General features: G+C 44.4%; 2 protein-coding genes across 4 annotated transcripts in view; both read left to right on the forward strand.

Annotated features, from left to right (window-relative positions):
* Positions 1-4,611: 4,611 nt before the first annotated feature.
* TCEANC (transcription elongation factor A N-terminal and central domain containing) lies at positions 4,612-15,727 on the forward strand. 3 transcript variants are annotated; one of them, XM_025276747.2, is made up of 4 exons: positions 4,665-4,679; positions 7,585-7,690; positions 12,524-12,630; positions 14,541-15,727. In XM_025276747.2, exon 4 carries the CDS (start codon positions 14,564-14,566, stop codon positions 15,698-15,700), a length of 1,137 nt encoding a protein of 378 aa, XP_025132532.2. In that variant the 5' UTR covers positions 4,665-4,679; positions 7,585-7,690; positions 12,524-12,630; positions 14,541-14,563; the 3' UTR covers positions 15,701-15,727. The 3 variants fall into 3 exon arrangements, with proteins under 3 accessions (XP_044793147.1, XP_025132530.2, XP_025132532.2); XM_025276745.2 differs by lacking the exon at positions 12,524-12,630 and having other exon boundaries at positions 4,645-4,679; XM_044937212.1 differs by lacking the exons at positions 7,585-7,690; positions 12,524-12,630 and having other exon boundaries at positions 4,612-4,679.
* RAB9A (RAB9A, member RAS oncogene family) overlaps positions 7,671-27,265 on the forward strand; it is a 50,857-nt gene continuing 31,262 nt past the window's right edge. Inside the window, exon 1 of the mRNA XM_044937213.1 lies at positions 7,671-7,690. The gene's annotated coding sequence lies outside the window, so the exon portion shown is untranslated. The remainder of the gene's footprint in view (positions 7,691-27,265) is intronic.

The following is a 27,265-nucleotide window of genomic DNA, read 5'->3' on the forward strand; positions in this document are numbered from 1 at the left end:
ATGTAATTGTCCCAGCCAACATAGCACGCTAAGTGATTTACTCTTGTCATGACAAGGAGTTGAACACCTTCATCGCCTTCAGCAGCTAGAAACCTAGGTGGTGTTTGGGTCAGGTTTGAAATGAATAATAACAGAAATACTATTGTATGCACCAAATGATGTAGCAACTACAGTGTGGTAGGTTGTTATGGGGGGAAAGTGAGGCTGAAATGGAAAAACTGCTTCTCTCGGGCACCATAAATCAAAACGGTACACTTCTGGGCAGATGCATCTCCTGCTGAAGACTCAGAAGACCTGGGATGAGCATGGTTCTCCTTCATATTCTCGTTCCTGATGAATGGTTGCTTCTGGCAGCACGCCCTTGGTATGTGGGAAAAGGGGGTCTGTGGATGCCATGTACGGTGGTGAATTTGGTACAGTAAGCCTTCAGGCTGTGAGGTACAAGCACGAAAGACCAAGGAAGCAGCATACGTCAATGGATTTTAGTTCACTGCTTACATCTTGTGCTTCCCTGGTGGCTCAGATAGTAAGGAATCTGCCTGCAATGCAGGAGACCTGGGTTCGATCCCTGGGTTGGGAAGATCCCCTGAAGGAGGGCATGGCAACCCACTCCAGTATTCCTGCCTGGAGAATCCCCATGGACAGAGGAGCCTGGTGGGCTATAGTCACAAAGAGTCAGATGCATGCTGCTCCTCGGATGAAATGCTCTTACAAAACGACATCCTTTTGAAAGAAAACCCTGAGAACTAAATGCAGTGGCGGCTCTCATAGAATAGTCCACGTCACAGGTAGATACGTTCCTCATGATAACAAGTCACTGACAGAGTGACGTCCCAGGGGGTGGGCTTCGGATTGAACTTGTTAACAGCAACGCGGGAGCCAGCTGAATAGACAGGTGGCAGTATTTGAGTTGGTAGCAGTGGTATTTGAGTTGGTATCCTTTCATCCCATCTCTTTTTGTACTTTTTCTCTGTTTTTCTGATTACATGGATTGTGAAGCCCTCCCCTGCCAACAGTGACCAAGTAGTATCAATGTTGTTTCACTGCCTCTTGAATGATATGTACCACCAAGTAATGGGAGCCTGACTTGTGGATCCTTCATTGTCTCCTACTCTGTTGCCACAAATCTATGGTAGAAGAACTTCCCTTCCAGAGAAAGGGCAGAATGGACAGAAGGTGTGGGAGTGGAGAACAAGAGGTATGGAAATGACCTCCGGGTCACCCCTGGGGCAAGAGGATATTAAATGGGAATTTCCTGACTTTGATTTCACCTAGATCTGAGCTCAGTGTTTAAATGCCCGCTGGGCACTGTTCTAGAGAGACAGTCTACACGGGGCTATGTGAGGAGCCCAACACTACATCTGCCAACCGTGGTTTGTCATCCCTTTTCATCTGATGCACAAGAGAAGGCAAAATTGGAAGATGGTTGCTAGAATTCTAGAAACTTCCTCTGGCCTTTCTGGCAAGTGGAGAGGAACTTGAGAGAACCATTCAAGACAGGCTGACAGACACTCCTGAACTGAATTGAAAGGGTACAAGGTGCTTGACTCCCTGGAAAAACCCTACAGGTGAGGAGCTAGTGGGGGCTGCTTAAGTCTACCTCTGATGGCAGAGGGAGCAGCCTCTGCTTCCAGGGCTTGTGGCAGAGTGGGGAGGGGGGCAGAGCTGCTAGGACTTTCCCAAGGGCTAAGTGCATAGCAAGCAAGTAGCTGGGTTGTTCTGGAAGGACCTCACTTAAGAGGCCTGTCTGTAGGTGGCCTGACTCAACAGAAGGCTGGGTGCAACATGCCACTAAATGCAGGAGCTGGTGGTCAACCACTGTACCATCTGAACCAGAGAATGGGTGAGTAGGGGCCCCCCAGCAAGGGGGGGGTCTCCAAAAAATATCCCCAAAGTGAGCACACAAAAGAGGCAGCCTTTGAAAATCAGCATCCGGAGTGCTCCGATGCCAGGTAACACCATCGTTAATTAGTTTCCTTTCGCTGCCATAAAAAACTGGCTGGCTTCAAACAATGGAAATCTATTCTCTCAATTCTGGAGCTACAAGTTCAACCTCAAAGTGCTGGCAGGACCATGCTCCTCCAAAAACCTCTGGGGAGAATCCTTCCTTGCTTCTTGTGGCTCTAGGAGTCTCTTGGCTTGTGGTTGCATCACCCTGATGCCCACCTTGATCTTCAATGGCTTCACCTCTGCCTCTGTGTCTTCTCTTATGTCTTTTCTAAAGATACTCATCACTGGGGTTAGGGTCCACCCAGGTCATCCGAGATGATCTTATCTCAGGATCTTTAACTTAATTATATTTATAAAGAGCTCCCGCCCCCCGCTCGTTTTTTTTTAAAAAAATAAGGTGACATTCATAGGTTCCAGTATTAGGAAGTGAATATATCTTTCTGGGGAGGCAGTGCACCATTCAATCCACAATACTAATCAGATAAAACTTTTTACCCCTCCTTCTTCCTGTGCTTATCCTGGAGAGCCCAGAAAATAGTGCAGGAAGCCGAGAAAGGGTACAAGAAGGATAGTGAAGGAATAGATCCATGTGTCCTTTGCTTGTCCACAGAGTTACAGATCACACATGAACTGAGGGAGCATTGGTGTTTGAATTGGTTAAGTAATAGAAGATCTGATTAGAATGGACTTTTTAACAACTTAAGATTGTTTCTTTGTACTGAAAGTGACGAGAAAAATCTATGGGGAGGCAAGGGGTAGGGGAATTGGATGGAGGTAGTCAAAACACACAAACCTCCAGTTACAAGTTAGCTGCTGCTGCTGCTGTAAGTCGCTTTAGTCGTGTCCGACTCTGTGCGACCCCATAGACAGCAGCCCACCAGGCTCCCCTGCCCCTGGGATTCTCCAGGCAAGAACACTGGAGTGGGCTGCCATTTTCTTCTCCAATTACAAGTTAGCAGTAGGGCTATAATGTACACCGTAATGAAGATTATTAACAATCACTGTATGTTGAATATGAAAGTTGTTCAGAGTAAATCCTGCGAGCTTTCATCACAAGGAAAACAATTTTATTTTATTTTTATATGAGATGATGGATGTTCACTAAACATACTGTGGTCATCATTTCATGATGTATATAAATCAAATCATTATGCTGTACCTTTTATACAGTGAAAGTGAAAGTTGCTCAGTCGTGTCCAACACTTTGTGACTGCATGGACTATACAGTCCATGGAATTCTCCAGGCCAGAATACTGCAGTGGATTGCCTTTCCCTTCTCTAGGAGATCTTCCCAACCCAGGGATCGGACCCAGGTCTCCTGCATTGCAGGCAGATTCTTTACCAACTGAGCCACATGGGAAGCCCAAACTTATACAGTGTTGCACGTCAATTATATGTCAATAAAACTGGAAGGAAAAGAAAAGCTGTTGGATTTGCTCAAGCGTCAAGCTCCAGCCCTAGAGCAGCCAAGATGCAGGAAGACATCCAACAGTGTCTTTCAAGGCAGTGGTGAGAAAAAATTTAACGTTTCTCCTTACTTATACCCTACAGAGCTGGGGCGGTTCAATAAATTAGATTAATAGGTGTCTCACTTTGTTCTTGTGCTGGAAACAATTTCAAAGCAATAGCCTTTTGAAACTAGTCTCTTAGATTACATCTCGGATAAATCTGCAGTGCTTCAAGTTTTTAAGATGGAGTCGCTGCTCCTGCATTACTAATTACAGCGTTAGTCCTGGTCCTGTCTCCCCTCCTTCTGGCTAAGTGGCTAAGTCACTTCGGTCGTGTCCGACTCTGTGTGACCACATAGACGGCAGCCCACCAGGCTCCCCCGTCCCTGGGATTCTCCAGGCAAGAACACTGGAGTGGGTTTTCATTTCCTTCTCCAATGCATGAAAGTGAAAAGTGAAAGGGAAGTTCCTCAGTCGTGTCCAACTCTTCGCGACCCCATGGACTGCAGCCTACCAGGCTCCTCTGTCCATGGGATTTGCCAGGCAAGAGTACTGGAGTGGGGTGCCATCGCCTTCTCCGTTCCCCTCCTTCTAGGTAACGTTTATCACGTGGCTCAATCATACAGTCACGCTGCTTCCTTGAACCGTCCCCCAAGTTACCCTAGAGTAAAGGATCAGCAAAGAAGGCTGCCACTTTCTCTAGTCCTACCATCAGGGTGTCTTTACCGCATCCTGGCAGGGAAAGAATGTGTACAGGTGGGACACGCAGCATGCACAAGGCTCCTTAATGAATGTCCTCTGCTTTCATATCAACTGATGCATGCGAGGGGTGCAATAAGTACTTGTTGAATTAATTACCGCGTTAAGTAAACTCATTTTCGTCCTAAGTGTTGTCCACATTTAGCCGAGCGCTGTCTTGATGGGAAACAGAAAGGGTAGTTCAACAAACTTCGATGCTCAAGAGCAACAGTGGGGCTACTTGTTTATTTCTTTTTATTTTTTTCAATTCGTGGCTGGCTGCAGATTGCCGGCTCCAGATTGCTGGCTCCAGACCAGGACCGGAATTTGGAAGCTGCGTGGGGTGGGGGGGTGGGGCCAGCCTCTTGCCGGCAGATCGCCCTGCGCAGACGCCACTTTCCTAGAACGCATGCGTTGAGTCCCGGGCCTTGTTCTCCAGTCTGAGGGATGATTGGTTGAGTTTCCGTGGTCCCGCCCTGGGACCGGAAACCCTCTCGGGCACCGAGGACACCGAGGACTTCCGGGTTTCGTTCGTGCTTCTCGGTGAGCGGTGTTCATGTTTCGCCAATGTCTGTTTGGCTGCACACAGGCGACCCAGTTGTTCCCAGTGGAAGCCCACCCCGCTCGGGGAGGCTCTCAGTGTTGCCGGGGCCTGTGACCCCGACGTGCTTTCGCCTTCGCCTCTGTTCCAGCTGAGCGTGGGTAGATCCCTCGGGGCCGCCGCTCCCTGCGTGCTGGGTGCCAGGCTGTCACCCTTGGAAGTCTTGCAGCCGACTTTGCTTCTGGCTCCACCCCACCCACTGGAACCCGAACCCAGGCCAGAGTGGGCCCTTGTGCCAGTCCCTTCCCCTCGTCCCTTCCGCTGGCTATTTGCTATTGGTCGTCATAAAGCAGAAGGGCGCTAGCGCAGTATTGTGCCACTTCAGAAACTGACGCTCCTGACAGCGTAATTTCCCGCCATAGAGGAAGAGGGTGCCTGTATAGCCAGAGAGGTGTACCTGGGTTGTGACTAGAAATTTAATTTTTCTCTTTAGATCTTAGGTCTAAACCCGTCTAGGTTATTGCTGATTTGTTACCAGCTTTTGGGCTTCCCTGGTGGCTCAGAGGTTAAAGTGTTTGCCTGGAATGTGGGAGACCCCGGTTTAATCCCTGGATTGGGAAGATCCCATGGAGAAGGAAATGGCAACCCACTCCAGTACTCTTGCCTGGAGAATCCCATGGAGGGAAAATCCCATGGAGGGAGGAGCCTGGTAGGCTACAGTCCATGGGTTCGCAAAGAGTCGGACAGGACTGAGCGACTTCACCTCACTTTATTACTAATTTCACCTGTTTATATTTTTTTCTGTGGCCACTAGAGAGTTTTAAATTCTTTGTCTGGCTTGCTGTTATACTGCTGTTGGACAGCACTGCCTGCAACCAAATCCAGCCTTTCTGTCTTTGAAAAAGATTTATTGTAGCAAAGCCATATCCGTTCATTTATATATTGTCTGTGGCTGGTGTGTCTGACTCTTTGGGACCCCATGGACTGTAGCCAACCAGGCTCTTCTGTCCATGGAATTCTCTAGGCAAGAATACTGGAGTGGGTTGCCATTTCCATCTCCAGGGGATCTTCCCGACCTAGGGATTCAACCTGGGTCTCCCGCATTGCAGGCAGATTCTTTTCGATCTGAAGTACCCACTAACACAATATTTATTGTCTGTGGCTGCTGTTCCTGCTACAAGAACAGTGGAGCTGAGTAGTCCATACAGAAGCTGGATGGACTGCTGCTGCTGCTGCTAAGTCACCTCAGTCGTGTCTGACTCTGTGTGACCCCATAGATGGCAGCCCACCAGGCTCCCCCGTCCCTGGGATTCTCCAGGCAAGAACACTGGAGTGGGTTGCCATTTCTTTCTCCAGTGCATGGAAGTGAAAAGTGAAAGTGAAGTACTCAGTCGTGTCCAACTCTTAGCGACCTCATGGACTGCAGCCCACCAGCGTCATCCGTCCATGGGATTTTCCAGGCAAGAGTACTGGAGTGGGGTGTCATTGCCTTCTGAATGGACTACAAAGCCTAAAGTATTTACCATCTGGCCTTTTATAGAAAAAGTTTGCTGAACCTCTGTTCTAGCACAATGTCAGGTATGGTAGATACGTGTAAACCTCTTCATTGTATATATAATGAATATATATTATTCCTCTTCATTGCTGTATAATCCTCAGTTGGGCTTAGTGTGTGACATAGTTCCAAGGACTTTGTAAGGACTATCCCTTTTAATTCTCATATTAATCCTATGATGTTGCATTCTCCCTCCACCCCCAACATACTCATCATACTTCTGGGAACTGTACCTTCTAGTCCTTCCTTGTCCCCAAATGACTTGACTCCTGGAGACCTGATTAGCCCACAGGAGGCACTGTGCTGCTTTTGTTTTTTAACTAGAATATTTTAAAATGATTTTCTAAACTAAAATTGTGATAAGGTTGGTTTCCCATGGAAGAAGCTGAGGGGCTTAGGCGCAGTGGGTACCAGCAAGCCAGTCTGTGGTGCAAAGGATGATGCTCACAAGCAGAGAGGGGAGAATTTGTTGAGTAAGTGAGCCCTGGCCAGATGTTTGCCAGGTGTGTATCAGTGAGTAAAACAGACATCATTCTTCTGTGGTCTTGTAGGGAAAGCTGACAAGAAAAAAATGATTTAGTGTGATACAGTTCAGTTCAGTCACTCAGTTGTGTCTGACTCTTTGCGACCCCATGGACTGCAGCACACCAGGTTTCCTTGTCCATCACTAACTCCCAGAGCTTGATCAAACTCATGTCCATCGAATCGATGCTGCCATCCAGCCATCTCCTCCTTTGTCGTCCCCTTCTCCTGCCTTCAGTCTCTCCTAGCATCAGGGTCTTTTCCAATGAGTCAATTCTTTGAATCAGGTAGCCAAAGTATTGGAGCTTCAGCTTCAGCATCAGTCCTTCCAATGAATATTCAGGATTGATTTCCTTTAGGGTGGACTGGTTTTATCTCCTTGCAGTCCAAGGGACTCTCAAGAATCTTCTCCAGTGCCCCAGTTCAGAAGCATCAGTTCTTCGGCGCTCAGCTTTCTGTATGGTCCAACTCTCACATCCATACGTGACTACTGGAAAAACCATAGCTTTGACGAGATGGACCTTTGTTGGCAAAGTAATGTCTGTGCTTTTTAATATACTATCTAGGCTTGTCATAGCTTTTCTTCCAAGGAGCAAGCGTCTTTTAATTTCATGACTGCAGTCACCATCTGCAGTGATTTTGGAGCCCAAGAAAATAAAATCTCTTACTGTTTCCATTCTTTCCCCATCTATTTGCCATGAAGTGATGGGACCAGATGCCGTGATCTTCGTTTTTTGAATGTTGAGTTTTAAGCCAGCTTTTTCACTCTCCTCTTTAGTGTGATATGCACCATGGGGGAAAAACGTACAAATATTTGATGTTCTTAACAGGTTTCCTCCTCTGTAAGATGGTGGTAGCCCTGTACCTGTGAAGATGGAGATGAGCGTCTATAGCACACAGACTTTCTCCACATGCAGTGCTTTCTGCTGTTAGGAGGTAAGTGCGGGAATGAATGCAGGGGACTGGGTACACAGTGACACTGAAAACATTGCAGTCTCTGGTTGGAATTTGTAGAGAAGGTTTTCAGGCGAGTTGTGCACAGCAGGTTTTTTGTTTTAAACATTTCACAATTTAATGAGGCTCCCTCCAGCAGAATGTGAAGTCAGAGAGGTGGTGTGCATTCAGCCCTGGAGCAGGTCGGGAACTGCCTTTGGGTGGAGGCCCACGAGCTGGGTCAGTCCTGCTGCGGGAGAGGAGTTGTGCCTGTGTGCTCAGGGCCATGGTGATGGCTCTGGTTTAGATCACAGTCACCTGGAGAGCTGCAACGTGCCCAGGCCTGCCCACAGAGATTCCAATTCATTGTGTCTGGGGTGAGGCCCTGGCATTGTTTTTGTTTTGGCTGTGTAAGTTCTCCAGATGACACGGATTGGCAGGCAGGAGTGAGAACCACACACAGGCTCAGAGAGACAGTGGAGCAAAGGCATTGAGCTGGGGGATGCAAGTGCCTGCCAGTGATTCAGTCAGATCACAAAGGAGGCTGGAAAGGGGCTTTTCACTACTAGCCAGGGACCTTGGGCTCCATCCTGAAAGCAGAGGGGAACCTCTGAAGGGCCTTAAGCAAGAAAAGGAGGGGACTTTTGCTGAAATCTCTACTAGAAGATGATCCCTCTAACAAAATGTCGTGCATAGAGTGAAAGCAGTGAAGAACTGGAGCCGGCCAGATAGCAGGAAGTAGAGGTTTGGTTTGTGTATCCCTCCTATGTGTGCTCCTTAGCAGCGGTGTCTGTCCTTGTATTTGCCAGTTTCTTGTCTGTATTCTGCTGGGCTGTCAGCTCCTTTATGGCAGAGAGTATCTCGATAGGTTCAGCATCTATTGTGTACGAGATACATAACAGATATTTATTCAGTGAACTGTGTAGAACTCTAAACTGGACACACAGCCTACTTCATCTTTTTATGGCAGTTCTCAAAATTTTATATCCCAGTTGCTTATGTACTACAGCCTCCTAGGGCAATAAATTGCTTTCTATCAACATGACTGTCCTACAGGGAGAATAGAAAGTTTGACATCATTGAAATGTTGCAGAAAATGTGGAAGAGAGGTGCACAGTTCTTGAGGTACTAGCCTACTGTGTTCCCTGTTTGCCTGGCAAAGTAATAAAGCCTGGCTTTATAAAAATATATATGGCAGTTTCTCAAAAAATTAAAAATAGAATGCCTATATGATCCAGCAACCCCACTTTTGGGTAAATACCCGACAGAATTGAAAGCAGAAAGATATTTATGCATTCGTGTTCATGGCAGCATTCTTGACAAGAGCCCAAAGGTGGAAGCAATTCAAGTGTCCATCAGCAGGTGGATGGATAAACACAGTGTGGTCTACCCACCCAGTGGAATATTATCTAGCCTTGAAAGGAGGGAAATTCTGACAGACACTCTGATGTGGATGAACCTTGAGAGCATTATGCTGTGCGAAATAAGCCCGACACAAAAAAGCAGATACTGTATGATTCCACTTATATGAAGTATCTAAAGCAGTCAAACTCAGACAGTAGAATGATGGCTACTAGGGAATGCAGGGTAGAAAGAAGTGGAGAGCTTTTGAATAGGTGCAAAATTTGTTTTGCAAGACAACTAGCATTCCAAAAGCTGGTTGCACAACAGTGTCAATGTACTTAATGAACCATCCATGTCAAAATGGTTAAGATGATAAATTATATGTGCGTTTTTACCACAATTAAAATTTTTTTAATGTAGAGGAACAGTAAATAAAAGGGTTATGAAATGAAGAGCAGAGTGCTTATATATATGAAACCTTTAAGTTCTGTAGATTTCCATGAGTAAAGAAAAAGTTTCAACAAACAATGCTTCCATCTCCCTGAAGCCCTGAAGCTACTATTAACTTGCCTTCAGAATCTCCTTAAAGCTCTGACCTTTCATTGAGAAATTCAACCTGAGTTAAAGATTGTCTAATCTCCTTGGGGGAACTCTAGACCAGTGTCTTATTAACCCCCTTGCTGACATCCAGCCCAGTTCAATCCTGCTTTCTCAGGTAACGATGCGTAGAGAATGAGTGTAGAACGTGAGGAGACTGAGTCCTTGCTAGGAAACATTCCCACACATGGGGGAGGGTTCAAGTACCCTGAGCTCCTTGTGACCGGACCGTCGTGACTCCCTTGCTTGACTTCCTCCAGGTCCCGAGATCTCAAGCAGACAGTGCTGAGAGCGGTAGTCAGCAAGTGAGGATGTGTATTTTTAATTTTTCTGCGCTGTCTTGCCTGTTCTTTGTTGACTGGGCCTTTGATTCTTAGGAAGACCCTTTTTACTGTTGCAGTGGATTTCAATGAAATAATGACATTTACAGCAACATGGATGGACCTAGAGATTATCATACTAAGTGAATAAGTCAGAAAGAGAAACGCAAATACTGTATGATATCACTTATCTATGGAATCTAAAATATGACACAAATGAACCTATCTATGAAAGAGAAACAGACTCACAGACATAGAGAACAGACTGGGGTTGCCAGGAGGACAGGGTGAGGGCGGGAAGGATTGGGAGTTTGGGATTAGCAGATGCAAACTGCTGTATACAAATGGATAAACAACAAGGTCTTACTGTAGAGCGCAAAAAACTATATTCAACATCCTGTGATAAGCCATCATGGAAAAGAATATGAAAAAGAATATTCATGTATAACTGAAGCACTTTGTTATACAGCAGAAATTAACACAACATTATAAATCAACTACAATAAAATTTTAAAGGAACAATATATAAGTAAATGGGTAGGATTGTGTTCCAATAAAACTTTATGTACAAAAAAATTAATCAATACAGAAATCTTCATTCTGATCATTCAGAAAAAGAAATGGAATTCAAAAAGGAAAAACAAGGATCTTGAAGTACCAGTTCTTGATAATTAGAGAATACCACTTACAATCCAGAATCAGTGGCCCATTGAGTTCTTGTTAACTGACTTTAAAAAAGAATAATAAATAAAAAAGACCACCAGGTGGTAAAAATACAAGACCCAGAACCCTGATCATGTGCACTATGCAATGGGGAAAACCAGTAGGAGCCTCAGAGTTGTAGCTGTGGGTGATCACCTGTTCCTATTTGGGGATCAGGTTTGAGGGGAGACGGAACTGTTTGCAGTGCAGCAGTGGGCTTCTGAGGAAGGTGAGAGCTGATATGAATGCAGTCACAGGTGAGGTGAGGCGCTTCCCTTCTGGTGTCCTGATTCCAAGGGGCAGTAGCACTGGGATGATCCATGAACCATGGCATTTTTCAGTAAGCAAATCTCTGGAACATAAAGGGTTTATTGTGAAATTCTAATAGACCCATAACTTTTCTGGTTAGAAAATCAGTGCATGTGTATACATCAATAGAAAATATAAAAAGAAGAGTAAAAGAACAAACAAAAATCACTTAAGATCTTGCCATTCAGAAAGTAACACTGTCAGGAATTTTTTGTATCTATTTTCAGTCTTTTTTCTTCACATGTGATTTTTAAATAAAATTTGGATCAGACTTTAGATCCCACAAGCTGTGCAGCATAACCAGAAAAAAATAGTAAAGATAAAAATAAATGTACTTTAGATGTTGTTTTTATTTTTATTAATTTTTAGCTTTTTTTTTTTTTTGGTCACACTGCACAGCTTATGGGATCTTGGTCCCCCGAACAGGGACTGAACCCAGGCCCTCAGCAGAGAGACTACTGAGTCCTAACCACTGGACTGCAAAGGCATTCCCTCGATGTTGTTTTTAAATAACAGCTTTGTTCAGACACACTTTTTATACCATAAGTTCACCTAGTTTAAGTGTACAGTTTAGTGGGTTTTTTTAAATCATATTCACAGCTGTGCAATGGTTACCACAGTCAATTTGAGAGAAGAATTTGTACCTCCCCCAAGAAAAGCTGTGTACCCATTAATAGCCACCGCCTCTTCATTCCACCCCACTGGTTCCCCGATTCCCTCCATCCCAGCCCTCGTCCACCATGAATTTACATTCTGTCTCTAGATTTGTGTATTCTGGACATCTCATGTAAATGAAATCATACAATATGTGGTCTTCTGTGTCTTCAATTTAGCATAAAGCTCTGAAGGCTCATCCATGTTGTCTGTATCAGAATTTCATTTTATTGACAACATCCCATTGTATGGATATATTAGGGTTTGTTTCTCGATTCCTCAGTTGACAGACATTTGGATTGTTTCCACTTTTTGTCTGTTACGAGCCATGCTGCTATGAATGTTCGTGTGCAAGCCTAACCATTGGGAACCTCATCATTTCTTCTAAGTTTGCAGAAAATTCTTACAAAAAACAGCCTCCACATCTCTCATTTCCTTAAAGTAAATTTTTAGAAATAGAATTGCTGACTAAAAGGACCTTAAGCTTTACAGCACTTGTCAGATGCTGTCTAGGAAGACTGCATTAACTATCTCTATAATCACTTCAGTGTTGTGAACCTGTGTGTCTTTGGTGATTGTTATTTAATATCACGTGCTATAATACAAGAGTCCATGGAGTCTTGAAAAGATGATATCCCTGCCATCAAAATGCTTTTGTTCACATTTAGACCAAACAGGCAGATACAGATCCAAGGGTATTTTGTAGGCAAGGTTGTGTGCATTAGGTGGAGAGACAAAGAGACGGGTTAGATAAAGTGAACTTTTGCCTCCTCGGGATGAGGTTCACACAGACATTAACCAGCTTTTTACACCTAAAAGTGGTGGGGGGGTGGGGGCGGAGAAAGGAAATGGAAGGAAACTCTGGCCGAGGGACCTGTTAGTCCAAAGTCCTAAATCCTCTGGATTGCAGAGTCAGAACCTTGACCCCGATGTTCAGAAGACTTAGACGTCAGCACCGTGTGGCCTGGTGACTGTTGGGGCCCATCTGACCTGCGTCCAGCTGCCTCCCAACCTGTGGTATTTCATCATTTCTGTAGATTCCTTGGGACTTCTGAACAGCATCTGATTTTGGCTCTGTTTTTCATGCTTGTAGATTCAGAAAAGTCTTACTTCAAGACTATAAAATCAGGGAATTCCCTGGCAGTCCAGCAGTTGGAACTCCATGCTTACACTCCAGGGAACCCGGGTTCAGCCCCTGATCGGAGAACTAAGATCCCACAAGCCACAGTCAGTCAGTTCAGTCGCTCAGTCGTGTCCGACTCTGTGACCCCATAGACTGCAGCATGCCAGTGCTCCCTGTCCATGACCACCTCCTGGAGTTACTCAAACTCATGTCCATTGAGTCAATGATGCCATCCAACCATCTCATCCTCTGCTGTCCCCTTCTCCTTCCGCCTTCAGTCTTTCCCAGCATCAGGGTCTTTTCCAGTAAGTCGATTCTTCGCATCAGGTGGCCAAAGTATTGGAGTTTCAGCTTCAGCATCAGTCCTTCCAATAAATATTCAGGACTGATCTCCTTCAGGATGGACTGGTTGGATCTCCTTGCAGTCCAAGGGACCCTCAAGAGTATTCTCCAACACCACAGTTCAAAAGCATAAATTCTTCGGTGCTCAGCTTTCTTTATAGTCCAGTTCTCAAATCCATATATGACTACTGGAAAAACCATAGCCTTGACTAGACGGACATTTGTTGGCAAAGTAATGTCTCTGCTTTTTAATATGCTGTCTAGGTTGGTCATAACTTTTCTTCCAAGGAGCAAGTACCTTTTAATTTCATGGCTGCAGTCACCATCTGCAGTGATTTTGGAACCCCAAAAAATAAAAGTCTGCCACCGTTTCCACTGTTTCCCCATCTATTTGCCGTGAAGTGATGGGACCGGATGCCATGATCTTAGTTTTCTGAATGTTGAGTTTTAAGCCAACTTTTCACTCTCCTCTTTCACTTTCATCAAGAGGCTCTTTAGTTCCTCTTCACTTTCTGCCATAAGGGTGGTGTCATCTGCATATCTGAGGTTATTGATATTTCTCCTGGCAATCTTGATTCCAGCTTGTGCTTTCTCCAGCCCAGCCTTTCTCATGATGTACACTGCATATAAGTTAAATAAGCAGGGTGACAATATACAGCCTTGACATACTCCTTTCCTGATTTGGAACCAGTCTGTTTTTCTGTGTCCAGTTCTGTACGTTGCTTCTTGACCTGCATACAGATTTCTCAGGAGGCAGGTCAGGTGGTCTGGTATTACCATCTTTTTAAGAATTTAGGTTCAGCCCCTGATTGGAGAACTAAGATCCCACAAGCCACAGTACAGCCAATAAAAGCTACATATTAAAAAAAAGTAAAACTATAAAATCAGCAAGGACTTCAGTTTAAATAGCTGAACACGGGGGAAAATAGTCTGGCCTCCTCAGCCTTTCCCCATGGATGCTGACATTGGCATGTTTTCATTCCCAACATAACCACCAAATTCCATACAAAGGAGTTGACTACTCTTGATCTGGAAAGGGCATTCATTTGTAAAAGTAGAGATGGGAAAGTTACAGCAGCTCTTTTAGCAAGCCTCCTTTAAGCGATTGTTAATGCAGAGGCTGTTTACAGGGCTGCTGTTTTTTTTTGTTGTTGTTGTTGTTTTAACTACTGAGACTCAGACTTTTGAGACTGAACCATACTGCATTGCAGATTCCATTTTCTAACATGTCACACCCACTTTTATTACCTAACTCTTTCTCTGCCTGGCTCAGATGGTAAAGAATCCACCTGCAATGCGGAAGACCTGAGTTCTATCCCTGGCTTGGATAGATCCCCTGGAGAAGGGAAAGGCTACCCACTCCAGTATTCGGGCCTGGAGAATTCCATGGACTGTATAGTCTCTGGGGTCACAAAGAGTCAGACAAGACTGAGCGACTTTCTTCTTCTTTTTCTCTGCCTAGGTAACTGGCAGAGAGCACGGTGCATGTATGACGGAGCTGTGCCCAGCAAACACAAGCTTGAGAACATGGAAAGCCCTTTTTTCTTGGCAGCTCTAACGATGTCTGACAAGAACCAGATAGTGGCCAGAGTTTCCCTTATCGAGCAGCTGATGTCTCAAAGGAATTTTGAGGATCTCGGCCATCACCTCACTGTGCTGGAAACTCTGCATGTGACTCCAGAGCACCTTCAGGAGACGGGGGTGGTCAGGGCGGTGTACAGAGTCCTCAAAAACTGCCCCACAGTGGCTTTGAAGCAGAAAGCCAAGCGTTTGCTGTCAGAATGGAAAGTGCTGTATAAGGATACTCTCTGCAAGCCAGAGGGCAGCCCTAAACAATTTCCTCCGGGTGGAAGTCAAGAAGAAAATCGAGGACTTCCTCCTGACCCAAATCAGGAGGGGGAGGTACGGGGTGGCTCCAGGTATAATTGTCTGTTCACATCCCAAGATGTGGCGGGAGCTGTTGAAACGATCGTGCCGGAAGACAGCTGCAGCGGAGTGGAGCCTAAGGCAGTGCCTCTGAGCGCCTGGGACTCTCAGTCCACCGACCTGGCAGAGAGTGGGCAGCCGGACCCCATAGTGCCCGTGAGAGCCAGATGCACAGAGCTGCTGTACGAAGCTCTAACTGCTTCCTCCCCGTGCCAGCCCAGAGCCCACGTGTGGCCCAACTTGGCACAAGAAATCGAAGCGCACGTTTTTGCCCTTCACCCCAAGAACCTCCAAAAATACAAAACATGCATCCGCAGCAAAGTGGCCAATCTAAAGAACCCCCGCAATTCTCACTTACAGCAGAACTTGCTCTCTGGGACCATGTCTCCAAGAGAATTTGCTGAAATGACCGCCATGGAGATGGCCAGCCAAGAACTGAAGCAGTTGAGAGCCTCCTACACGAAATCTGCCTTACGGGAACATTACCTGCCCCAAGTGGTGGAGGGCACGCTGACGAGGAAAATAAAATGCGAGCGCTGTGAGAAATTCAACTGCCAGGTCACTGTCATCCCCAGAGGGACACTCTTCCTTCCAAGTTGGGTGAGGAATCCAGGCCCAGATGAAGAAATGATGACCTATGTCATCTGCAATGAATGTGGGGAGCAGTGGTATCATAGCAAGTGGGTGTGCTTGTGATTATAAATAAATGTTCTTTTAACAGCAGATAACTGAAGTGATGTCTTTTATTTGTACCACCTTTTTATGCTTGTCTTTTAAATCTTATACATACTATTCTTTTTCTTAATTGAGGTATAGTTAATTTATAATGTTTTACTAGTCTCAAGTATACGTATGGCAAAGTGATTCAGTTCAGTTCAGTCACTCAGTCATGTCTGACTCTTTGTGACCCCATGGACTGCAGCATGCCAGGCTTCCCTGTCCATCACCAACTCCTGGAGTTTACTCAAACTCATGTCCATTGAGTCGGTGATGCCATCCAACCATCTCATCCTCTGTTGTCCCCTTCTCCTCCTGCCCTCAATCTTTCCCAGCATCAGGGTCTTTTCAAATGAGTCACCTCTTCCCATCAGGTGGCCAAAGTATTGGAGTTTCAGCTTCAGCATCAGTCCTTCCAATGAACACTCAAGACTGATCTCCTTTAGGATGGACTGGTTGGATCTCCTTGCAGTCCAAGGGACTCTCAAGAGTCTTCTCCAACACCACAGTTCAAAAGCATCAATTCTTTGGTGCTCAGCTTTCTTTATAGTCCAACTCTCACATCCGTACATGACTACTGGAAAAACCATAGCCTTGTCTAGACGGACCTTTGTTGGCAAAGTAATGTCTCTGCTTTTTCCAAGGAGTATGCATCTTTTAATTTCATGGCTGCAGTCACCATCTGCAGTGATTTTGGAGCTCCCAAAATAAAATATGCCACTGTTCCCACTGTTTCCCCATCTATTTGCCATGAAGTGATGGGACTGGATGCCATGATCTTAGTTTTCTGAATGTTGAGTTTTAAGCCAACTTTTTCATTCTCCTCTTTCACTTTCATCAAGAGGCTCTTTAGTTCTCCTTCGCTTTCTACCATAAGAGTGGTGTCATCTGCATATCTGAGGTTATTGATATTTCTCCTGGCAATCTTGATTCCAGCTTGTGCTTCATCCAGCCCAACATTTCTCATGATGTACTCTCCATATAAGTTAAATAAGCAGGGTGACAATACACAGCCTTGATGTACTCCTTTCCCAATTTGGAACCAGTCTGTTGTTCCTTTCCCATTTGGAACCAGTCTGTTGTCCAGTTCTAACTGTTGCCTCCTGACCTGCATACAGATTTCTCAAGAGGCAGGTCAGGTGGTCTGGTATTCCCATCTCTTTCAAAAATTTCCAGAGTTTATTGTAATCTACACAGTCAAAGGTTTTCGGAGAAGGCAATGGGAACCCACTCTGGTACTCTTGCCTGGAAAATGCCATGGACGGAGGAGCCTGGTAGGCTGCATTCCATGGGGTCTCTAAGAGTCGGGCATGACTGAGCGACTTCACATTCACTTTTCACTTTCATGCATTGGAGAAGGAAATGGCAACCCACTCCAGTATTCTTGCCTGGAGAATCCCAGGGACAGAGGAGCCTAGTGGGCTGCCTTCTATGGGGTCACACAGAGTCGGACATGACTGGAGCAACGCAGCAGCAGCAGCAAAGGTTTTGGCATAGTCAATAAAGCAGAAATAGATGTTTTCCTGGAACTCTCTTGCTTTTTCGATGATCCAGCGGATGTTAGCAATTTGATCTCTGTTTCTGCTGCCTTTTCTAAAACCAGCTTGAACATCTGGAAGTTCACAGTTCACGTATTGTTAAAGCGTGGCTTGGAGAATTTTGAGCATTACTTTGCTAGCGTGGACTTCCCTGGTGGCTCACACAGTAAAGCGTCTGTCTACAATGCAGGAGACCTGGGTTTGATCCCTGGGTTGGGAAGATCCCCTGGAGAAGGAAATGGCAATGCACTCCAGTACTATTGCCTGGAAAATCCCATGGACAGAGGAGCCTGGTAGGCTACAGTCCATGGGGTCGCAAAGAGTCAGACATGACTGAGCAACCTCATTTTCCTTTCCTTTTGCTAGCATGTGAGATGAGTGCAATTATGCGGTAGTTTGAGAATTCTTTGTGCTTTGTTGGGGGATAGTTTGACCACCCACCACCCCAGGACAATTACATCTGGATCTGTGGAATGCCTGGAGGAGGAAATGGCAACCCACCCCAATATCCTCGCCTGAAGAATCCCATGGACAGAGGAGCCTGGTGGGCTACAGTCTGTGGGGTCACAAAGAGTCGGACATGACTGAGCTACTAACACTTTGACTTTTTACTATGGGGATGCAGCCCAGCATCAACATTTCTGTTTTCTTTCCTCAAGTTACTTGAAGTTGTAATCAGAGTTTCAAAGGCTTGCACTTGATCCTCTTGTCACCTTTAAGAAAAGTGTTATTTTGTAGACTTCACAGTTGAGGAAACGTCCACAGAGGTCCTGTGGCTCACCTCGGCAACACAACCGTAAATACTCACACTTGAACTGCGGCTAGATTTTCTTCCTTCCAGTTCCCTGTCTGAGATGGCTTCCATACTGACTCCTGAGAAATACAGCCCTGGAGATGTGGGACTAAAAGAATAGTGTCTTCAAGCTCCCACATCGGCGGATGGGAGCTTTGTTGTTTTCCATTCTCTTTTCTCTTTCCACTTTACAGGTCTCCCTGGAGCCCTGAAAGTTCCCCTATTAATTCCAGTTAGAATTGTGTTTCTAGCCCTCTTGCTCAGTCATAGGAGTCACACATTGTTTTTCCTCCACACATTTCTCCAGAGTACATAAACTCTTTAGGACATTTGGTTATTGATGTTAGGGAGTCTTCATGTTCTCAAGGGCATGTGTTTAGATCTGTAGGGGAGTAAAACAAAAAAAAAAAAAAAACAAAAAAAAAAAACAAAAAACCCTAGACTCTGTAGCTGGGACCCTGCAAATAAGAACTGCGGAAAGACAGAGGAAACCAGAGAGACGTCAAGTTTATTTACATGTGCAGCACCTATACCTGTAGGAGAAACTCAGTGATGAGTAACTCAAAGGGATGGTTAGAACTTGGACTTAGACAACATTTTAAGAAAGAACAGTCCATTTGTAGAGAAGGACAAAGAAAGTGAAGTCGCTCAGTCATGTCCCACTCTTTGGGACCCCTTGGACTGTAGCCTGCCAGGCTCCTCCGTCGTCCATGGGATTTTCCAGGCAAGAGTACTGGAGTGAGTTGCCATTTCCTTCTCCTGGGGATCTTCCTGGCTCAAGGATCGAACCCTGGTCTCCCGCATTGTAGGCAGACGCTTTACCGTCTGAGCCATGAGAGCAGAGACAACAAATTTCAGTGAAATTCCAACTAATACCAAGGAAAATGGCTGAAGGCTTTTAGGGGCAGCAGGCTGTGGGAAGGCCCTTTAGCTGGGGAACTGATGGACGATATGGGTCGTCTAGTATGGTTTGTGTAGACTACTCTCTGTGCCATGCTACCTCCAGTGATCGGGTGCTTCTCCCCTGGTAGGGAATTCACAAGGGGGATTTTGGGTCTGCTTTCAGGCAGTTGGGGGAGGGCAGAGAGCTCAGCTGTGTTTCCTCTTTTTCGTGTGCTTTCAGTTCCAATGATCTTTGCCCTTGTATTTTTTTTTCTTTTTTTTCTCTTTTAATTAGAGGCTAATTACTTTACAATATTGTATTGGTTTTGCCATACATCAACATGAATCCGCCACGGGTGTACACGTGTTCCCAATCCTGAACCCTGCTTTTGTAAAAACTGGCATTAACCTCTCAGAGGAAGTCCGTTACCTCGGTCTTTGAATCTCCCAATGTTTGTCTCCTCAAGGAAAAGGGAATCACTTCTGTGAGGTTTTTGTAAACAGTGTCGAACCAACCTGTATAATGTTGAAATACAACAGTCCTTCTGTATGATTACAGCTGATTTTTTTTTAGAAGTTCATAGAATTTTACTTTTTATCGTTTTCACTATAGTGTGTAAGTTACCTCCAAACCTACACATTTTCACCAGATCTTCTTTCTTTACTCTCCTAAGACCCTTTGGCAGAGCTCTGAAGTCTTCGTGGACTATACAGTTTACCTGCCTCATGACAGTATTCCCCCAAATGTGCAGAACATACAAAGCAAATATATTTGTGTTTTCAAACGGTTTTAAAGAAAGCAGCTTGAGGCCCTCTGGGAGGAATTCTGTCTTGATATCTTTCTCCCGGAGGCTTCCGAGCACTGCCTATTGTGATGTAAAGTCTTTTAAAGAAGAACTCTGCACAGCCAACTAGAACTTCAAGGTTCACCAAGTGTGGTTTCGTGTGACTTGCTTGGAGTGGTCTTCAAAACGATTCAGTGGTTAGAAAAGAGCACAGCACGTGAAACCCGCGTGTGATCAGTTCACGTCAGGGTTTATCTTTTGTTTGGGGGCTTTGTGGGTGTGTTTTAGGGGGTAGGATTTTGTTTGGTTTTTATTTTGGTGTTTTTTATTTGTACCAGAATTTTTCAAACTGAATGTGCACATGAATGGAAGCACTTGAAATGGAAATTCCTTTATTCTCCAAGGTCTAAAATCTGAGTTGTGTTCCTCATTTTGTATCAACTTTGTCAATGAGTTGCAACTATAGATAGAAAAATAGTAATCTGTTTTTTTTTCTTTTAGTCAGTGAGAGAGCATTACATTTTCTAAGTTTATGGCCTTCCCTGTTGACTCAGATGGTAAAGAATCTGCCTGCAATGTGGGAGACCCAGGTTTGATCCCTGGGTCAGGAAGATCCCCTGGAGAAGGGAATGGCAACCCACTTCAGTATTCTTGCCTGGAGAATTCCATGGATAGAGGGATAGAGGAGCCTAGCAGGCTACAGTCCATGGGGGTCACAAAGAGTCGGACACAAGGGAGCAACTGACATGTGTTATGTATGCATGTCTTCTTCATTTTGTATCAACTTTGTCAGTGAGTGTTGCAACTATAGATAGGAAAATAGTAACTGGTTTTTGTTTTCTTTTAGTCAATGAGAGAGCATTACATTTTCCAAGTATAGATAAGAGTTCTTATACATCCTATGCTTATCTCCTGAAAAGAAAGGGGTTTTCTTTTAAAGTGCTCATGGGGTAAAGGAGCTCTCATTTCTGTTAAAATCATTTTTACAAGGACAGCAAGTCCAAAGGCCCCAGGATGGGAGGGTGTCTGACACAGACAGGGTACAGGCAGAGTCCGTCAGAGCTGAGGCACAGTAGGAGGAAGGGGATGAAGGATCCAGGAGACGCCAGGCTCATGAGGGCCCTGAGGAGTCATGATGAGGACTTTGGAATTTTTGCCAAGCTTGATAGGAAGCCATGGTAGCTGAGGGTGGGTAGTGATGCAATTTGAATGACCTCAGGAAGCATCTCTCTGGCTGCTGTGTGAAGGCAGACGAGGAGGGAAGCAAGGACAGAGGCAGGGGCCCCAGTGTCATTTAACTGGTCTCTAGCAAGAGTGCACAAAGACTGCACTCCTTGCATCCTTACAGTTGATGGAGTCCTCGATGATGGGATTGAGGTCATGCTACCCCATCTGGCAATTTGGCATAGTGAATATTTTAAGCTGAAGGAATCTGAGAAATGGCAGGTGCAGGAAGGTCTCTGCCCTTCCCCCGAGGCAGGTCATAAGACCCTCAGGTTAGAGGTGCCCCTCACCCCCATACTCGAGGAGAGGAGCATTCCTTTCTCTGCAGATGGAGTGATGCTGGAGGGAATCTGAAGGAACTGTCCTTGCTGGGTTACCCCCAGTTGAAACTTCCCACGACTTTCCACCCTTCTTCAGACCTAGTATAGAAACACTCAGGGGTAACCGTTTCTTTGAGTCTTCATTTCCTTATGAAGCCTCCCAGATTGGATAAAATTTATATTACAGAAATGTGTGTGCTTTCTTCTTTTTTTTCCTTTAATTTTTATTGGAGTATAGTCAATTTACAATGTTGTGTTAGTTCCAGGTGTACAGCAAAGTGGATCGATTATACATACACATATATCTACTCTTTTTTTATATTCTTTTCCCATATAGGTTGTTACAGACAATTGAGTAGAGTTCGCTGTGGTACACAGTAGGTGCTTGTTGGTTATCTATTTCATATACTGTGGTGTGTGTATGTCCATTCCAACATCCCAATTTATCCTCCCCCACATCCCCTAACCACCTGGTAACCATAAGTTTGTTTTCTCCATCTGTAACTCAGTTTCTGTTTTGTAGATAAATTTGAACCTTTTAAAAAAAATATTCCACATAAAAGCAATATCATATATTTGTCTTTCCCTGTCTGACTAACTTCACTTAGTCTGACAATCTCCAGGTCCATCCATGTTGCTGCAAATGGCATTATTGCATTCCTTTTATGACTAATACTCCTTTGTATATGTGTAGCACATCTTCTTTATCCTTTCCTCTGCTGATGGCTATTTAGGCTGTTTCCATGTCTCCGCTATTGTAAATAGTGCTATGAGTATAGTGGTTCATGTATCTTTTCAAATTACGGTTTTCTCTGGATATATGCCCAGGATTGCTGGATCATATGCTAACTCTGGTTTTTAGTTTTTTAAGGAACCTCCACACTGTTTTCCATAGTAGTGGTCTGTACCAGTTTATATTCCCAGTAACAGTGTAGGAGGGTTCCCTTGTCTCCACATTCTCTCCAGCATTTATTGTTTGTACATTTTTTTAATGACGACCATTGATACGTCCGGAGAAGGCAATGGCACCCCACTCCAGTACTCTTGCCTGGAAAATCTCATGGATGGAGGAGCCTGGTAGGCTGCAGTCCACGGGGTCGCTACGAGTCGGACACCACTGAGCGACTTCACTTTCACTTTTCACTTTCACGCATTGGAGAAGGAAATGGCAACCCACTCCAGTGTTCTTGCCTGGAGAATCCCAGGGATGGCGGAGCCTGGTGGGCTGCCGTCTATGGGGTTGCACAGAGTTGGACACGACTGAAGTGACTTAGCTGCAGCAGCAGCAGCATTGATACCTCATTGTAGTTCTGATTTGCATTTTTGTAATAATTAGTGATATTGAGCATCTTCATGTGCCTCTTGGCCATCTGTATGTCTTCTTTGGAGAAATGTCTATGTGGATCTTCCGCCCATTTTTTGATTGTTTTCCTTATTTTTGATATTGAGCTGCATGAACTGTTTGTATATTTTGGAGATTAAGCCCTTGTTGGTTGCTTCACTTGCAAATATTTTCCCCCATTCTTAGAGTTCTCTTTTCGTTTTATTTATGGTTTCCTTTACTGTGCAAAAGCTTTTGAGTTTAATTACATCCCATGTGTTTATTTTTTGTTTTTATTTTCGTTACTCTAGAAGATGGATCAAAAACAATCTTCCTGCTATTTATGGCAAAGTGTGTTCTGCCGATGTTTTCCTCTAATAAGAGTTTTATAGTATCCAGCCTTACATTTAGGCCTTTAATCCATTTTGAGTTTACTTTTGTGTATGGTGTTAGGGAGTGTTCTAGTGTCATTCGTTTACATGTATCGAATGTATCAAATTACACATTACATGTACAAAGTAACCGTGTGTACTTTGTTTTTATTAATCTGTGTTTTGTTTCAGAGCCCCAGCCAAGAACTAGATGGTTAGGAGAGAAAACGATTTTTTCCTTTCCTACATTGGCAGTTTTGGAAATGGATGTTTCATAAAATACCACAACCCTGAATTCCCAACCCATGATCTATAGTTAAAAACATAACAAACAGCACAGAAATTCAGCACAAGTATAGCTTGGCTCCTGCTTGCCCTAGTTACGGGGAATACCCACACAGGACATATACATCAGTGTTAACTTGACTGTGGCAGGGTGTCTTCATGGGTTTTCACACATCGCTCTCCTTTTGTCCATGCTGCTTTTTTTTGAGATTAAAAATTGGATACAATTGCAGCTCTGTCTCTTCTCTGAGCACTTCCTGTGATGAGAGGTTCCTTTCATTCCTGATTACCATTTCTAAACACCAGTCAGGAAGCCTGCAGCTAGCAGGGCTCCATCGCCTTTAAAAGAACTGGGCCTTCATCTTTTAGGTCAGATTTGCTTTGTTATTTATAACTTCCCAGTAAATGGTAAATATTTTCCTAAAATATTTTTTCATCCCTCAGAGGTATTTACTGTAAATACCTTGATTGTAAAAGGTGCCTTCTTGCTTTCAGAAGAACCCACAATCTGACAACTTCATATAGTCCCATTTCCATTATTGATAACTTCCTATTGTCCCACTGATGAAAACGTCATATAGTCCCATTTACAGTATGATAACTTCATATAGTCTCATTTACATTATTATTTAAAATTAGGTTTCCAGAGATGTTACTAAGCTTTACTAGAAATGCTATAAACTGATGATTGCACATTGTTTTATACTCTGCCAGGTGTTGGGGGCGAAGAGATGAGCTAGACACCATCCTAAGCCTCAGGACCCACAACGTGCAGGCGATGTAGCCACAGTCATTTTCTATTTCAAGAACTGTAAGAGAGGCACAGGTGCAAGGGGCCCAGTGAGTCAGGGAAGGCTTTAAGAGGCTGTGACCCCTAGGGCAAATCTTGAGAGCAAGTAAGCCAGGCAGAGGAAGCAAGGATGATGTTCTATCACTGGACCTGCTAGATCCTGACACTTGATATACAGCATCTCATTTAAGCCTCACAACTAGCCAGCCAGCACCTTAAGTGATGAGAAAACTGAGGCTGAGAGACATTAAATTACTTGCCCAGGGTACACAAAGACAAAGCCAGGGCTATTCATAAAAAACAGGTGGTTTTTTTATTTTATTTTATTTTTGCATATCAGTTTGCTTCCAGAAACATCCAGGCATGCAGGGTACAGCTGGTTTTCAATTGTGGTTTGTTTTCCCAATGACAGGAGTGTGGAGTTTGCAGCCATCACCATAGCACAGTCCTGAGAGTCCCTCTGTGGAGTGATCACCCAGGAGTGCTTGGCAGTGGTTGCTGGTGCTCCTGACACAGGGGAACCTTCTTGAACCTTCTTGTGACACCCAGGTGCCTTAATCTGATTTTCTGAAAAGGAAGTGATTTTTAAAATACTTAAACTTTTCAAAATGAATTTTTATTGAAGTATCATTGCTTTATAATGTTGTGTTAGTTTCTGCTGTACAGCAGAGTCAATAAGTTATACGTGTACATATTTGACATCACTGACTCAATGGACATGAGTTTGAGCAAGCTCCGGGTGATGGTGAAGGACAGGGAAGCCTTGAATGCTGCAGTCCACAGAGTCACAAAGAGTTGGACACAACTGAGCAACTGAGCAACAAATAGATATATATATGCCTCCCCTCTTTTTTGAATTTCCTTCCCATTTAGGTCACCACAGAGCAGTGAGTAGAGTTCCCTGTGCTAAATCGTAGGTTCTCACTAGCTATGTATAAAATACTTACATTTTAGTAATAACATACAAAAACATGTAGTTTTAGGTGGCTCAGACAATAGAGAATCTGCCAGCAATGCGGGAGCTCTGGGTTTGATCCCTAGGTTGGGAAGATCCCCTGGAGAAGGGAATGACAACTCATTCCAGTATTCTTGCCTGGAGAATCCCAGGGACAGAGGAGCCTGGTGGGCTACAGTCCATGCAGTTGCAAAGAGTTGGACATGACTAAGTGACTAACACTTTAAAGGGACATGTATATGTCTTTTATGAGTTTGAAGACTGTATAAATGCAGTTGCAAATACCATTTCCTATAAAATATAGTGGCCTTTACATTTTCATTCTCTTTCTTTATGACCTAGGGAAACCATTAATATATGACGCAGATAATCAGTTATGACAAGAGAGGCAAGCTGTTTTTCATCCTTTGTTAAATTACTACAGATGTGCATGCTAGACATTGAAAATAAATAGAATTAAAATACATTTGTCTTACATAGTCTTGCTTTCTTTTAAAATGCAAACAAGGTACAAATAGGAGTAGGTTCTAAGTAGTCATTAATCTTTTTCATATGATGACATGCATTTAAAAAAAATATAAAACAGCCATAGAAAAGTTACAGCTCTAATTAATAAGCAAATAAAAACAGGGCCTGTTTCAAAATTTCATATTTTTTTGGAATATATTCAGTATATAAACAGAGAGAACTCCCAGTGGTTGCTTTTAAATAATCAAAATAGGATCATAATTGGCTACTTTCACCTTTGTGGGTGGAAACAAAAACTTCAGACATTTCCAAGGGTTCTTGGGATGGTGTGAGTCAGCCCAAGTGACATTCACCCATGTCCAACAGGAAAGAGCTCCTAGTGGATCATGTGTTGGCATCTCTGAGTCTACCAGGCCATGTGATCTGGTCTTTAGTGTCTTCTTAGACTGAGGACTTCCATCTCTGCAGAGTGTTTTCATGCAGCAGATGGACTTTTAACCTCCCCTGTGCCCAGCTTTGTGAAATCTCACAAATGACTGAGCAAAAAGTTCCCAAACATCATAGTGGATTTTGATATCATTTTTACATGAACCAGTGACTCAAGGACTTGGGGGTTTCTTTCAGGGGTGATGAAAATGTTCAAAAATTGAATGTGGTGATGGTTGCACAACTCTGCACACCAATATGCTGAACACCATTGGATTGTACCATTTATTTCATTTATATTTGTTTTTTGGTCATGCTGTGTGGCATGTAGGATCTTAGTTCCCTGACCAGTGATCGAACCCCCACCCCTTGAGTTGGAAGCGCAGAGTCTTAACCACTGGACCACTAGGAAAGTCCCCTGAATTATACCCTTTAAATGGGTGAATTCTATGGTCTGTGAATTATACCTCAATAAAGGTATTATTTAAAAAAGTCAAATGAGGGTGGAGTGAGGAAGGAAAGCAAAGACAGAAGCTCTATCGGATATTTATCTCAGTGAGTCATTCTGAACCTTTAGGATCCCAATTACTCACACATATCATGGAGAAATACTGGCAGTCTTCCTCAAAGGGGCCTTCTGGGAGGCACCCCACCAGCTCACTGACAAAGAGGAGCTTTCCAGCAGGCAACCCTGGCCTGTCTCGAGGCCATGTGCTGGGCTCTGGCCTCTGCATTCTGTGTAGAAGGCCCCTCCCTCTTTCAGCCACACAACAAACAGGGCTAAAGCTTCCCTCCACGATCACTGTCCCTTCCGTTTCTTCCCCATTTTTCAAGCCACACATTTGAGCTACACCATCGATGACATCAAGCCCCTGGAACACAGAAAATCATACAGAATCAACCCAGAGCGGGCTGACATTGATGTCTGTGGTTAGATCTGCACATGGAAAAAAGCTGCAGATAAAGTTCGCCCCACACTCCTGCTCCTCACAGCGTGGCCTGGGGGTAGGCAGCTCCAGCATCACCTGGGATCCAGTTCAGAAATCGGGGCCCCATCCTGGGCCTAATGAATCCAAATCTGTCTTTCTACAAAACTCTGAGTGGTTCCTATGTATGTTACCACTTGCATGATGCTGACTCGTCCACAGGAACTGGGCCTATGAACTCTGCCTTCCTACATATACTTTTGGATGAAATGCCTGAGTTCCTAACCAGCACTGTGCTCTCCCCACCTGTCTTGGTTACCAGCCCCCTGCACCCTCCATGTTGCTAAACTGAAGGGATAAGTCTCAGCCCGGAACCCTAACAGCAGCAGTTGACACACTAGCTTCCATCTTGAGGACACCTTTTCCCAGATGGCTTGCAGTAGGCTGTGCTTTCTTTGGC

The sequence above is a fragment of the Bubalus bubalis genome, chromosome X, assembly GCF_019923935.1.
Source record: "Bubalus bubalis isolate 160015118507 breed Murrah chromosome X, NDDB_SH_1, whole genome shotgun sequence".
In the NCBI taxonomy this organism is placed as follows: Eukaryota; Metazoa; Chordata; class Mammalia; order Artiodactyla; family Bovidae; genus Bubalus; species Bubalus bubalis.